The following is a 14608-nucleotide window of genomic DNA, read 5'->3' as shown; positions in this document are numbered from 1 at the left end:
CCTTATTGCTGGATGGGGTGGGAGTCTAGGCTTCCACTCAGCCTTTGCAGTCAGGGGTCGAAGAAGGGCTGCAGTTCTGCAGGGTGTGGCTGGAGTACAGCCGTTACTGTCTGTAACTTTTTCTGTCCTGCTGGACTGTCCTTTTCCCGGTCCTTTGCCTAGAGAGAGTAGGCTTTTGTTGGGCCTTCCTTTGTCTGTGTGTTGTTTCTAGGTGGATGGCTTCTCCAGCTCCCAGCTTGGGATACATGAAGCAAAAAGAAAATCTAAGGAATTCTCTGCTGTGTTGTTCTTCAGGTCTTGAGGTCTAGCCAGTCTGCCTTCTTCTCGTCACCTTTCATAATCTTATGTTTGTTTTATATATAACGTCTAAGGTTTTTAGCTGAACTTAGTGGAAGGAACAGAGAAAAGCCCATCTGCTCCATTTCTCCAGAAGCAGAAGCCAGGAGGGGAGTGAGTCCTTATATCTTTGATGCTTAAATTGTCCCATCTTTAGCCAGTGGGATGAGCTGGCTCCTGTTGACATTACTTATTATTCTTTGATAGCTTCCTTGGATCCCGAGATGTTCTAGGCTTACCTTGTATTCTCCCTGCCCCACACCTGGAATCAGTCTGTTCTACAAGGGACCCTAGCTGGCCTAAGCCAGTCCTGGGAGGCCATTTGTCTTAGTCTGTTCAGGCTGCTATAACAAAACACCATGGACTGGGTGGCTTAAAAAACAGACATTTAGGGACTTTCCTGGTGGCGCAGTGGTTAAGAATCCGCCTGCCAATGCACGGGACACGGGTTTGAGCCCTGGTCCAGGAAGATTCCACATGCCGCAGAGCAGCAAAGCCCGTGTGCTACAACTACTGAGCCTGCACTCTAGAGCTCGTGAGCCACAACTACTGAGCCTGCGTGCCCTGGAGCCTGTGCTCCGAAACAAGAGAAGCCACTGTAATGAGAAACCTGTGCACCGCAACAAAGAGTAGCCTCCGCTCTCCACAACTAGAGAAAGCCTGCACACAGCAGTGAAGACCCAACACAGCCAAAAAATAAATTTATTTTTTTTTAAAAAAAATCCAAAAAACCAGACATTTATTTCTCGTAGTTCTAGAGGCTGGGACGTCCAAGTTCGAGTCAGAATCAGTTCTTGGTGAGGGCTCTCTCCTGCCTTGTTAGACAGCTGTCTTCTCCCTATGTTCTCATATGGCCTTTCCACGGTATAGAGAGTCTGTCTTCCTTTTCTTATAAGAGTGCTAATCATCACAAGGGTCCCACTCTCATGACTTCATCTGAACTTAATTATTCCCCAAAGCCCCACCTCCTAAAACCATCTCACTGGGAGTGGGGGCTTAGACATATGAATTTGGCAGGGGGTGGGGAATGGGTGCATCACAAACAAACATTCAGCCCATTATCCCATTCCACTTGCCAGTGAGTGGTTCCGGCATGGGCCTTCTCTCTTCCTAAAGAAGATGACAGAGAGGCAAGGGCTCTCTCCTTTCTCTACCTGGGGTATCTGGTGTTGGGGCCAACCACTTGCTGCCAGCCTAAGGACAGGGCCAGCACAGAGAGGGCAGAGTCAAGAGCATCATAGGACTGGGAGCTAGAACCCTGATTTTCCTGTCTACAGACAAGCTGTTTCATTTTGGCTCTCGTTCTGCCTCAACCCTGACCTGCCTCAATCAGCAGCTGAGCAAAGAAAAAAGAAAACGTGCAATAGGTCAGGGAGGTCAGTATGTCACTTGGTCTCTCTCCTGAAAACCTCTGATCTGAACCCAAAAGAAATCCATGCACACACTTCTTTACACCTCTGTTTATTCTTCCTTCTCATGAAAACCACTGACATGTGCCTTTCATGGGGGAGGGAAGACAATGCTGCAAGAGTGTTCAGGATCCCTAGGCTGAATTCTCAGGTGGTAACCTAGGAAGCCAGACATGCAGGAGGCCAGGCCCCTAGGGTCCTGGAGCTGGGGCAGCCCCTGAAGAGAAGTTCGGAGGGCAGCTCCACATGGGCCCCGTGAGCTCTTCTTCTCAACCCAGGGAGCTCATCAGGGTCTGGGCCTGCTTCAGTTCTGCAGGGGCAAGAGGTAGGTAGGCAGGCGGTAATTAGGCAGGATCTGGGAGGGCCCCTTACCCTCCAGGTATACAGCTGAGCCTCACCTGCCAGGAGGACCTGGAACTTGTCTGCTGAGAGGGACATGGTAACAGGCTGGGCCGGGGCACCCGAGGCAGCTGCCACCTCCAGCCGCAGGTGCACCATGGGCTCTTCCACGGACCGCAGCAGGCTAGAACTCAGGGTGTAGTCCACCCGCCAGCCCACGCCTGTCAGCCTGTTCACTGCAAGACCGAAAGGGGCTCAGGGTCACAGACAGGGGAGCCAGGCAGCCCTAGCCCATACCCTGGTTCAGCCCTGAACCCTTCAGGGCTATGTGGCCTTTGAGAAGCTCTCATCCCTCTGATCCAGGAGCTCAGATTACCCATAGCAGATCTCAGAGGAAAGAAACCGGGGCTGGTGTCAGGAATCCCAGCTCTGTGACTGCTCGACATGTGATGTGGTTAAGTCTCCTTTCTGAGGACAAACACCTCCCAAGCCACATGCACCTTCTAGAATGGAGCCCAGCCCCCACCCGGGCACCCCACACTCACCTCGCAAGCTGCAGGCCCGCAGGTGCTCCTGCAGGGAGCTTTGCTTCTCCTCATAACAGCGACACAGGCTGGCTGCATGCTCTGGGGGCCGAAGGGAGGTCCCCTGAGCTAGCAGGTGGGTGCTGGGGCTTAGGCCACTCAAAGGGCAGGTCTCAGGCTCCTGGCCCAGAGAGGGCAAGGTGCATCTCAGGGTCACACAGCCTGACCTTTGCCTGGCACCCCTTGGCCCACAGGTTACCCACCTGCCTGCTCTCATCCCTGTACCTTTGGGCAGCCCCAGCTGCTGCAGTTCACTGGACAAGGACTCGCCATCCACGCTATGCTTGGCCGCACTGGAGAGGATGAAACTCAGCACTGCCACTGTGGCCTTCACATCACCCGACTCTGGGGGGAGCCGTGGGTGGAATGGGGGGTGTCACTGTGGCCCCAGCCACCTCCTTGACACCCCACTATCTTCAGCTCAGAGCCTCCAGGCCTCCTTGAGCCATGAGCACCGCTACTGCCCCACTGGGAGTGGGCAGAGGACCCTAGGGCTGGCAATGTCTTTCTTCCCTCATGCTCCTCTGCTGAGGCAGGTGGGTCAGAGTGGGCTGTTGGGAGGAGGGGCCTCTGTGCCGGGCCCCAGGCTGAATACCCGGGTTTGCCCAAAGGTCTGCGGACCCAGTGGGGTACTCACCAAACCTGGCATCAGCGGTGAGCTTCAGGATCTTCTCATACTGTGGAGAAAGGAGGCCCTCAAGGGGTGCTGGACCCCCGCTCATTAGCCCCCAACCCCTGGCCTGGATCCTGTGGTAAGGACACGAGGTATCTAGGGAGGGTGGGAGCTGATCACCCGTCTCCCTGGGTCTGGTGCACTTTCAGGGCAGTGGGGGTCACAGGGTCATGGGATAGTGGAGTGCGGGGCCCTGCACTCACGTCAATCCCCTGTCCCAGAAGGTCCTTCAGCACCTGGCTACACAGCAGCCTCAGCTTCACGGAGGACTGGAGGGGAAGGCCTTACATCAGCCAGACTGACCCACCTCACCCCTCCATGCTGGTGGGCTGGCTCAGAGAAGGCTGGCCACATACCTGACCAGTCACACAGCATGTTCGGACAGCCCGAAAGCGCTGAGGCCCCAGCCCAAGAGTGACCTCCCCACCCTCCACCCTCAGAGCCCCCACCCCCAAGACCCCATGCACTCAACGATTTTGGCCAGCGTGCTGATCTCTGCCAGGACCCAGTCAGGACAGTCCAGGTCACCACAGAACCGGAACCTCTGCAAGGGAGTAAGGTAGGTGGTCAGGCTGGAGGGCCGGCTGACGTATGGCCAGGTGTCTCCCACGCCACTGCTCCTCAGGGTTCCTGCTGCCTGTCCAAGATGCGTGCCCTCCGGCCCACGTCTTCTCCCCCAGTACCAGGCTGTTTGGAGAACCCTCTGCCTGACTCACACTGCCACCAAACCTTGTGCTCATGGCTGTCCCAGCAGACATGACTGGGCACCTTCTCCGTGGGAGAGCCCACTCTAGGCGCTGGGGGTGCAGCATGGAACACAACAAAGTACCTGGCCTCAGGGTGCGCGTGACCATCTCACCTTCTCCTCCTTTCCCTCCCCAGCTCCAGCCATACTGGCCTCCCTGCTGCTCCTGTTGCAGATTAAACGTGGCTTGCTCTCTCACTTCACTCAGGTCTCTGCTCAAATGACACCTCTTCTGATGGACTTTCTCTGACTTTGCTTTCTTAAATAGCCCCTTACACAAGGAAATTTTTGGGGTCAGTGGATGTATTCATTATCTTGATCATGGTAATGTTTTCATGAGCATATATGCATCGAAACTTATTGAACCATATATTTGCACACACATGGTTTGTTTTATGTCGATATTATCTCAAGGAAGCTGTTAAAAAAAAATAAAACAGCTCTTCACCATCATGCTTTAGCTGTTTATCTTTCCTTCTTGATCTCCATGGCATTTATCACAGAATATATCACGTTTTATTACTTATTCAAGGCCCATCTCCTCTGTCAGGATGCAAACCCACCTGGTTAACCACATCTTGACAATATCGTCCACCCCCCGATCAACTGTCCTTTGTCCTGTTTCTGTGGCAAAGCTCTAACGCACAGCAATATACATGTTCATCTTCCCACGCCTCTGTCTGGGCTGCTTACAGATGATGGGAACAAAACCCACAAACTGGGTACACGGTCAGTCCACGTTCTCCTGATTCTGCTGGGCCCTCAGTGCAGCCCCATAATCCCATGTCCTCTACTTGGCCCCATCGTTCACCTTATCAATCACTTCAGACCTGCTCCATGACCCTTCAACCTCCAATCCTTTTCACCTGTCATCCCCCTGATCACACCTGACTCCACTGCCCTGGGGCTTCTACATGGGCCTCCAATGAAGTTCTCTAGCCATGGTCACAAATGACTTTCTTCACTAAATCTAGTCTTCCTCTTCCTTAACTCCTCAGCAGCATCTGACACAAACACATCCTTCTTCCTGAAGCCACATACTCTTCTGGATTTCTCCCTATGGCCTAGCCTCTGTCTCATTTTCTGGCTCACCCTCCTTTCTCCAGCCCCAAATGGTGATCCCTGCAGACTGCCTACTGTCATTATTCTGGGGCAGGGGACTAGGACTGCTGGTGAGGTGGTGGGAGTGTTAAGGACAGCCTTGTACTTCTTCTCCTATTTCAGGAGTTTTTACCCATTTTGTGGCATCGACTCATCAGGCATCTGGTGAAGTCTATAGGCTTTTCCCAAAATGATGTTTTTAGATGTAAAAAATACACAGGAGGGTCTTCCCTGGTGGTCCAGTGGTAAAGAATCTGCCTTCCAATGCAGGGGATGTGGGTTCGATCCCTGGTCAGGGAACTAAGATCCCACATGCCGCGGGGCAACTAAGCCCACGTGCCGTAACTAAAGAGCCCTGTGTCACAAACTACAGAGCCCACGCGCTCTGGAGGCCACACAACAACTAGAAAAGAGAAAACCCGCACGCCACAACTAGAGAGAAGCCCGCGCACTGCAAGAAGCTCTGCAACGAAAGATCCCACGTGCCGCAACGAGGACCCGACTCAACCAAATAAATATTTTTTTAAATACATAGGAAAAACTCCATACTAAAAGGAACTAATTAAAAGTTATCAAAATAGGGAGTTCCCTTGTGGCCTAGTGGTTAGGATTCTGGGCTTTCACTGCCATGGCCCTGGGTTCAACCCCTGGTCAGGGAACGTAGATCCTGCAAGCCGCGTCGAGTGGCAAAAAAAAGTTATCAAAGTATTCAAAACAAATTGGTGATGTGACATATGTTTCAAGTCAAATAATGACAGTAATTTAGAAATGAGCATAAACAATAGGTAAACAATGCCAACAGCTGTAATGTGATATGAAAATATCTGATTTCTATTAGTGACAGTCAGAGGTGCTGCTAATCATAGTGGGTTGCCAACACTCATAATTGAAGAAAATACTAAATTTCAGTTTGAGGTCAGCCAAAATTGAGAGGTAATATTTCTCCTAACTTCATGGGTCCCTGACTTCTACCCACAGAAGTCTTCTACCATCATCTCTGTATTATTTACTTTTTTACCATAAGCACGTGTTCCTTGTGCAATTTCTTAAAATGCTGGCTTTTCTCTGAGTTCTGTCCTAGGTCCTCTCTTCCCAACTAATATTCTGGCTGAGACAGGTTACACATTTCAGGGTTCAATGATCATCTTTGTGCTGATGACTCCCAAATGTATAACTGCCATTGTAGATTCTCTTCTGAGCTCCAGACACTTAAATCTAGACTGTCTCCTAGCCAGCTGCACCTGGCAGCTCAGACGCCTCACTCAGCGTGTATCAAAGTAACTGGTTCTCTTCCAGCTGAAACCTGCCCCCACCCCAGTGAGCACCACCACCTGGGAACCACGCCCAGACCCCTCCCTCTCCTTTTTCCCTCATGCATTTAGTCCCTGAGCCCTGCTGATTTCCCCCACTTCTATCTCCACTCTCTCCACCATATCTCAAGTCACTACCATCTCCTGGGGGGCCTGCTGCCCCTGGCTGGGCTCTCTGTTCCTCTCTTGCTCCCTCCACAAGTCAGCTGAAAGGCTCTTCCTAGCTTCCCAGCACCCTCTTCTTAAAGTCCAACCTCCTCTATGTGGCTCTCAAGACCCAGCAAGCTTTGGTCTATGCTTACCTGTCGAGCTTCATCTTTCACTAGCCTGCAGTTTCTACTCTTCCAGGTGATGAAATGCATTCATTCCTAGGGAGCCATGCTCCCTCTCACCTGAAGCCTTTGAATGCTGTTCCCTGTCTGAAGATACAGCCTCCCACCAGCCCTGCTCCATGCCTCCTAACCCCTGATACGCAAACTGCACTGCACCCAGCTAGCTTTCTTCCCTGCTCCCAGGCCCTCATATGATGTCATCCTTGGGTCGCCTCCCTGACACTATGCACAAGGTGAGTTTGGTCCCTTCCCCTCAAGTCTTAACTATGACTGCCCATTCAAACTTCCAGCTTGGCCCTTCCCTCCTGCAGCCAAAGTCTCAGTGCCTGGCACAGTGCATGGTATACAGCAGGCACTCACAACCTGTTGAAGGAATGAATGGATGTATGAGTTGGGAAATCCCAACCCCAAATCTACTCCTTTCTGGCTCTGGGAAGAGCGAAGGGCCTTCCTAACAGTGCAGAAGACTGAGCTTAACTGTAAGCAAGTTTTTCTCCAGGTCCCACAGGAGCGCTGGGAAGTGGGCACCTTTGGGAGGGCCTCTTGGGGCAGAGGAAGGCCTGGAGGGACAAGCCCCAGCTCGTGTCCCGGGGGTGCGCGGGCCCTTCCTTTCCGTCAAGGCACTCCTAGCCTGCCGGCCCACCCTGCCCTACCCATCCTGCAGGGAGGAGGGTGAAGGGAGGCTTTTTTCTACCAGAGCCTCGGCCCTCACGACTGCACCCAAGTGTCTGCTGAGAGGCCCGGCAGACTTCCCCTCTCCTCGCACCCGGCGCCCCACCCTTCCCGCAGCCGCGGCGGTGAGATTTGGGGTCTCGTACTCTGCCCGCCCCCAGCACCCACTGCCTCGCATCACCCCTCATCCCTCACCATCGCGCCAGGAAGCCCGCGCCCAAGACTTCCACTTTCCGGTCGCGCCGGGTCAGGTGATGTGGCGGTCACGTGACGCTGGGGCGCGGGGGCGGAGGCCTCCTCGGATCGGGGCGGGAGCAAGTCGGCCAGCTCCGAGCTGTTGGGGCGGAATACCGGGTCCCTTTCTCAGTCCCCAGAACCTTTCCCTGGAAAGGGCCAGCGCCAACCCCCAGGTTAACTGAGAACAGAACCAAAGCAGTAGGAAGAGGTAGTAGAAACCGTTTAATTTGTTCTCCTTAAGGGAGCGGGAGCCTTCCGTTCTGCCGGGGTATTCAGGTCGTCTCCGTGTTTTGCGTCAGTAAGCAATGCCATTACATACAGCTGTGGGCTGTGGCAAAAGACGTATTTTAAAAATTTATTGGAATAGAATGCACATACAGGAAATTGTACGTAGTGTAAACACAGAGCTTAATGAATTTTCTTTTTTTAATTAATTATTTATTGGCTGCGTTGGGTCTTCCGTTGCTGTGCGCGGGCTTTCTCTAGTTGCGGCGAGTAGGGTCTACTCTTTGTTGTGGTGCGCGGGCTTCTCATTGCGATGGCTTCTCTTGCTCCAGAGCACAGGCTCTAGGCACGCGGGCTTCAGTAGTTGTGCCTCGTGGGCTCAGTAGTTGTGGCTTGCGGGCTCTAGAGCGCAGGCTCAGTAGTGTGGCGCACGTGCAGAGCTGCTCCGCGGCATGTGGAATCTTCCCGGACCAGGGATGGAACCCGTGTCCCCTGCATTGGCAGGCGGATTCTTAACCACTGCACCACCAAGGAAGCCCCTTAATGAATTTTCATAAACCATACACCCCATGTAACCAGCACCCAAATAAGGAAACATTACCAGTACCCCAGATATCTCCTTCAAGTGCCTAGGTATTTTATTTCATTTTGATGAATCCCTTAAGGTGCCTAGCAAAAAGGCCTGGAACAGTTGACACCCTCAGGAGAACTGTTTTGCAGCTTCACCAACATCAGATGTTTGTCTTAATTTTTCCCAACTTAATGGGAGAAAAATAGGTTGCTTTAAATTGCATTAGTCTGCTTACTTGTGAGTTTGAGCTAATGGCTTGTCTAGGAAAACTAAGTTTCCCATGTTCACTTGAAGAGGAAAAAACAAAAAAACCCAAAATAGCAACAACAAAAATACACTAGAGAATAGACTAATAACCAAAGAAGAAATTGAACAGTTTGAGATCTGTCTTCAATTCCATGCCCCTCACCCATACACTAGGCCCTGCTTGTTTTATTGTTGCAGGCTTTCAAAGTACAGATGGAGCCTATGGCAATTAAACTGCTCCCTAAATAGAAAGAGATGGAACACTAATTCCTGCTAAAATTGATCTCACTTATAAAGAGCTTTCTAAAAATCATAAACATCATCATGTTGAAGTCAAGAGTGTGTTACAATACACCATATCAATAAAAAATTTTAAGAGTATAAGAATAGTTCCATTTGTATTTCATCATCTCAGTAGGTTAAAGAAAAGAAATGATACATTTGGGAAACCATTTTTTTTTATTAAAAAGAAAAAAAAAAGTAATAGATGAAAACTGCCTTAAGTTGATAGAGTATTTGCAAAACAAAACCGCAAACATCAAAGGGACATATTATTTAAATTTGGAAATAAGGCAAAAAGGTGGGTGGCCTGTCCTTTTAATGTCATACCGGAGCATTGGCTCACAGATTTGTTTCACAAATAAAGATGATTTGCCTATTTAGGGCAGTGGTTCTCGGACTTTACAGCGTATCAGGATCATCTGCTGGGCTTGTTAAAACAGTGTTGGGCCCCACCCCCAGAGTTTTTAATTAAATAGGTCTCGGGTGGGACTTGAAAATCTGCATTTCCAACAAGTTCCAGGTGTGCTGAGATTTCCAGTTTGGGGACTACACTTCGAAAACCACTCATGTAGGAAAATGTACCTGAGAAATTATGTTAACTCACAGATTTCTGTCCAATAGAAAAGTTAACCCCAAAGATTAGAGTTTTATTGCCCCATGGGAAATTAGCAGGTTTTGTCTCTAACTTAGCACACACTTCAAAGTGCCTTTGCCAGTGCACTAGAAATACTTCTCAGAATGTTCTTCGAGTTAGCTTTACCATCTTACTGTTCCCTCATTAATTGAATAAAATATTTGACATGCATTCCTTCACTTGTATGAAAGTCACGTTTTTCATTTTTTCAAATTAAACTTTGATAGAGTATACTTGTGTGCTAGTCCTGGACAGGAGTATACAGATACTAGTGTACATGTTTTTAAATATTTTATTTATTTAGCTGTGCAAGGTCTTAGTTGCGGCACAATGGGATCTTCCTTGCCACGTGCGGGATCTTCAGTTGCAGCATATGGGATCTAGTTCCCTGACCGGGGACCGAACCAGGGCCCCCTGCATTAGGAAGTCTTAGCCACTGGACCACCAGGGAAGTCCCACTAGTGTATGTTTTAATACTAGACGTATTCCTGTTAAAGTCAGAATCAGTAACGCACTCTCATTGTGACCCAACATTGTCCTAGAGGTGTTAAGGCCAGGGGTTCTCAACTGGGGGTGATTTTGTATTCCGGGGGGATATTTGGCAATGTCTGGAGATACTCTTAGTTGTCACAACTAGGGAGTGTTGCTGACGTCCAGAGGGCAGAGGGCAGAAGCCAGGGATACTGCTAAACATCCTACAAGGTGTAGGACGGTCCCCAGTAACAAAGAATTAAAAGGTGGTCGGTGGCTAGTGGAATGTGCTGGAGCACTGTATGTAGACCAGGCTCTCCAGGCCCACCTGGTGCAGAGGAGTCAGCGGTCCACAGGTGAGCGCCTGCTCGTCCCAGCCCCACACACCTCACAGGTGGAGAGGGGAAGGCTTCGTAAGGAGGTGGAGGCAAGCAGGGGAGCCCAGGCCTCATCTGTCTGACCTCCTCCCTGCCTGAGAGAAAGCCCCAGGTCAGCGCTGGGAGGGTCAGCCCAAGTTACTGAGCCCATAAGGGGAGACCCCTGACCAGAGCCCTGGGACCCTGGGCTAGTTGAAGACCCTATCCTTTTGCCCCACAGATCATCATGGGAGTCCGGTCCAGCCTCTGGCCAGGATGTGATTTTTTGGCTTCTAGTGCCCAGGCCCTCACCTTTCTTGCCTGCCACACTCGTGCAGCCCCACAGCGGAGGTGAGTGTCTCCTTGAGGGGGTCTGAGGGGCTGGGGGTGCAGGCCCATGGTCCAGGGTCAGTTCCTCGGGCTGGACCAGGGGGCCAGTCCCAGACAAGTCCCTGTGCATCTTCACCCTCAGCCAGGACTTCCCACACCGCACAGTACAGCCACGGCTGCGGGCAAGGGGGGGACCCAAGGACTGACCTCCGTGAGACTGGCAACCTCCTAGCGGCCCTGCAGCAGCTCTGCCCCCCAGACCCCAGCTCAAGCCCCGTGTCCATCCGGTCTGCCTCCCCAGGCTTCAGAAAACATTGGGCTTTGGGGACTTCCCTGGTGGCGAAGTGGTTAAGAATCCGCCTGCCAGTGCAGGGAACACAGGTTCGAGCCCTGGTCCGGGAAGATCCCACATGCCGCAGAGCAACTAAGCCCATGCGCCACAACTACTGAGCCTGCGCTCTAGAGCCCGTGAGCCACAACTACTGAAGCCCACGCGCCTGGAGCCCATGCTCTGCAACAAGAGAAGCCACCCAATGAGAAGCCCGTGCACCGCAACGAAGAGTAGCCCCCGCTCACTGCAACTAGAGAAAGCCTGCGCGCAGCAACGAAGACCCGATGCAGCCAAAAATAAATAAATAATTTTTAAAAAGCCAACAAACATTGGGCTTTGTACCCGCTACTCCTCACACTAGGTTCCCTGTCCAGGAGGCTGCTGAAAGGGGAACTGGTCGCACCTGTTGGAGAAAGGTCTTAGGAAATCACCTTCTTTGGGATTAGTTCCACCTTCATTCACTCATTTACCAAATACTCACTGTCTCTTTCTCTGTGTCAGGCTCTGGGGTGATAGGTCAAGCAGGGTGCCCACCCTGAGGAGTTCCCCCAACTCTGTTGGTTGTTTTATTTTTTTTAATATTTATTTATTTGACTGTGCCGGGTCTTAGTTGTGGCGCATGGGACTTTTTGTTGCAGCATGCGGGATCTGGTCCCCTGGCCAGGGAATGAACCCAGGCCCCCCGCATTGGGAGCGTGGAGGCTTAACCACTGGACCACCAGGGAAGTCCCTTCCCTTTCTGTTTAGAGACAGACAGACAGGCAGACTCATATGTCTTCTGATTGTATGGTCACCCAGGGTTGAGAAGGGGAAGGCCTCATTCACAGCAGGTGATGGTAGGTGTGAATGTGGAAGGGGTGTGGGCGACCATAGGGCAAGGGTGTCCAGGCAGAGCCCAGCTTTTGAAACTGGGGTGGGGACAGGCCCTGCTCTATCTGGAAGGCTTCCTGACCCTGCCAACTGCAGGCCCTGGCTGGATCACAGGTAATGGTTTCATGTTGATTTTTCAAAATGATAGTTGGTACATTTGAATTATATAACTAAACATTATTGCAATAAAAATCACAAAATAGAAGTTAAAGAAACAAACAAAAATCAGTAAACCCCTTCTCTCCCCAAATAACTACTCTAACAGCCCTTTCTGACTTTTTTCCCATGCATACGCAACTCTGACCCAATAAGAAATGTACATTTGGTCTTCACCGTGGGTTCCTGACACAGAGCTCCTAAATCCCTTGGAGTTTCCTGGGCAATAGGAGCCTCTTTTGTTCTAAAGAGGTGACTCTGGGTGGGCTCCTGGGTAGCTCCAGGATGGGGGCTGGTCGCCAGGAAGACCAAGCCATGATTAGAAGCTTGGAGAGGGGCTGCAGAGTGAATTAACTGTTGATTCTGCCTACATGATGAAGCCTCTATAATGATCTGTGAACCACACCCCAACTCCACGGGGACAGAAGCTCCTGTGCTCGGGACCCCCTCAGCCTTTGCCCTACGTGTCTCTTCATCTGGCTGTTTATCTGTGTCCTTTATCATATCCTTTAATGAGCCATTCGCAGTTTCACTGTACTGGCCGTGCGTACTTAGACATGCATGGCTTAATCTTTGAGACAAGCATATGCTACTGGCAGGATTAGAGCTGGAATTACCGTGGGTGCTGGCACCAGACTTGCCCTCCAATGGATCCTCACGAAAGGATTTACATATCCTTTATTATATAGTAAATTGGTGAGCGTAAGTGTTTGCCTAGCTTCTGTGAGCTGTTGTAGCAAATTATCTAACCCAAGGAAGGGGTGGTGAGGACCCTGATTTGCAGCCAAATTGGACCGACCGGGGGACCGACTACTTGGCGATTGGTGTCTGAAGTAAGGGGCAGTCTTGTGGGACTGAGCCTTATCCTGTGTAGTGTGATGCTATCTTCTGGTAGACAGTGTCAGAACTGAATTGAATTGTAGGACACTCAGCTGGAGAATTGGTTGGTGTGGGGAGAAACCCACACGTTTGATGTCAGAGTATTCAGTGTGGAAGAATAGCGTTTTTCCTTTTAGCAAATGTGAAAATAAGCTTTATAAAATAGTATCCTATCCTATATTCTGTTTTGGAACCTAATTTTTCACTCAGTGGTGACTAGTGGCAGGCTTTGAATAGGCCAGGAATTGTGCGGGCCCTGCCCTGGGTTCCAGCAGCGGTGAGAGCACTGGAAGAGGAGCCTAACCAGACTGCTGGGTGACCTTGGGTAAGTCTCTGCCCTCCTCAGAGCCTCGATTTTCTTGGTCATATTAAGGGTGTGGGTAGTACTGGATCAGTGTCTGAAAGTCAGAGCTGCCACCTAAAGCTGGGCAGGCTGTGCACTGCACAGCTCCAGGGGGAGGAGGAGGGGTATTCTTGTCATAATCTGTGTGAATGGCGTGCCCAGAGTTGAGTAATGAATGGGGCCTGCCCGAAATGTGGTGTGTGAACCTGTTGGTACACAAGATGATTTTAGGTGGCATGCAAATGCATTCAGTTTTATAGTTACCTTCTATTTGTAGTAAATGATACCGATTTTCCACTTGAAGAGCTTATTAAACTACATTTGTTGTTTTTTGTTTGTTTTGGCCATGCTGTGTGGCTTGCGGGATCTTAGCTTCCCAACCAGGGATCAAACCCGGGCCCTCGGTAGTGAAAGCGCTGAGTCCTAACCACTGTACTGCCAGGGAATTCTCTCCCCAGAGTTTCTGATTCAGTAGATCTGAGGTGGAGCCTGATAATGTGCATTTCTAACAAGTTCCCAGGTGGTGTTGCTGCTGCTGGTTCAGGGACCACACTTTGAGAATCACTTACCAAATTGCCTTTTTATTATTTTTTTATATGATAAAATACAATAAAAATAGATTTATTATAAGGAATCGGTTCACAAGATTATGGAGGCTGACAAGTCCCAAGATCTACAGAGTGAGTCAGCAAGTTGGAGACCCAGGTGATGTGATGGTGTTGTTCCAATATGAGGATGGCAGGCTTCAGACCAAGGAAGAGCTGAGGTTTCAGTTTGAGTCTGATGGCAGGAAGAAGTCAGTGTCCCAGCTTGAAGGCAGTCAGGCAGGAGGAATTCTCTCTTTCTGGGGGAGGATCATCCTTTCTGTTATCAGGCCTTCAGTGGGTTGGATGAGCCCTCCCTGCTTCCAACCGCAGCCCACCCCGACCCACCCATATTAGGGAGGGCTTTACTCAGACTATTGATTTAAATGTTAACCTCACCCCAAAACACTCTCACAGAAACACCCAGAAAAATGTTTGACCAAATATCTGCAAATTGCCTTTTTAAATACATTTGTTTAGGTTTTAAAAATGAGTAGATGTTCAACATCACTAACCATTAGGGAAATGCAAATTCAGACCATGGTAAGAGAACACTACATACTTATTAGAACAGCTGAACTAAAAAGTAGTG

General features: G+C 50.4%; 2 protein-coding genes and 1 long non-coding RNA gene across 4 annotated transcripts in view; 2 read left to right on the top strand and 1 right to left on the bottom strand.

Moving 5' to 3' along the window:
• Positions 1–1228: 1228 nt before the first annotated feature.
• COMMD4 (COMM domain containing 4) lies at positions 1229–7768 on the bottom strand. Of its 2 annotated transcripts, none has more exons than XM_027123666.1 (8): positions 6800–7562; positions 3814–3885; positions 3545–3610; positions 3306–3345; positions 2894–3013; positions 2630–2710; positions 2144–2320; positions 1229–2055 (listed from the first exon to the last, which is right to left on the bottom strand). In XM_027123666.1, exons 1-8 carry the CDS (start codon positions 6857–6859, stop codon positions 2015–2017), a joined length of 657 nt encoding a protein of 218 aa, XP_026979467.1. In that variant the 5' UTR covers positions 6860–7562; the 3' UTR covers positions 1229–2014. The 2 variants fall into 2 exon arrangements, with proteins under 2 accessions (XP_026979467.1, XP_026979468.1); XM_027123667.1 differs by lacking the exon at positions 6800–7562 and adding an exon at positions 7697–7768 and having other exon boundaries at positions 1778–2055.
• LOC113629271 (uncharacterized) lies at positions 3569–4541 on the top strand. Its single transcript, XR_003436477.1, has 2 exons — positions 3569–3900; positions 4224–4541. It is a non-coding gene; the product is annotated as an uncharacterized LOC113629271 (long non-coding RNA).
• Positions 7769–7816: 48 nt separating the features above from the next.
• LOC113629263 (taste receptor cell protein 1-like) overlaps positions 7817–14608 on the top strand; it is a 59446-nt gene continuing 52654 nt past the window's right edge. The window contains exons 1-2 of the mRNA XM_027123665.1: positions 7817–7946; positions 10765–10874. The gene's annotated coding sequence lies outside the window, so the exon portion shown is untranslated. The remainder of the gene's footprint in view (positions 7947–10764; positions 10875–14608) is intronic.

Source organism: Aethalodelphis obliquidens, unplaced genomic scaffold, assembly GCF_003676395.1.
Source record: "Aethalodelphis obliquidens isolate GAN/ISIS:26980383/991018 unplaced genomic scaffold, ASM367639v1 scaffold26, whole genome shotgun sequence".
NCBI classification, from domain to species: domain Eukaryota; kingdom Metazoa; phylum Chordata; class Mammalia; order Artiodactyla; family Delphinidae; genus Aethalodelphis; species Aethalodelphis obliquidens.
The sequence above is the reverse complement of the archived record's forward strand: the minus strand, read 5'-3'. Positions and strand labels throughout refer to the sequence as shown.

Bases quoted from the DNA above. Each gene is read 5' to 3' on its own strand.
- COMMD4 (XM_027123666.1), bottom strand. From the start codon at position 6,859: ATGCATTTCATCACCTGGAAGAGTAGAAACTGCAGGCTAGTGAAAGAT. The intron at 3,611-3,813 runs GTTGAGTGCATG...CTTCCCCTCCAG, and splicing joins TCAGCACGCTGGCCAAAATC to TCCTCCGTGAAGCTGAGGCT. The intron at 2,711-2,893 runs GTACAGGGATGA...TTCGGCCCCCAG, and splicing joins GCAGCTGGGGCTGCCCAAAG to AGCATGCAGCCAGCCTGTGT.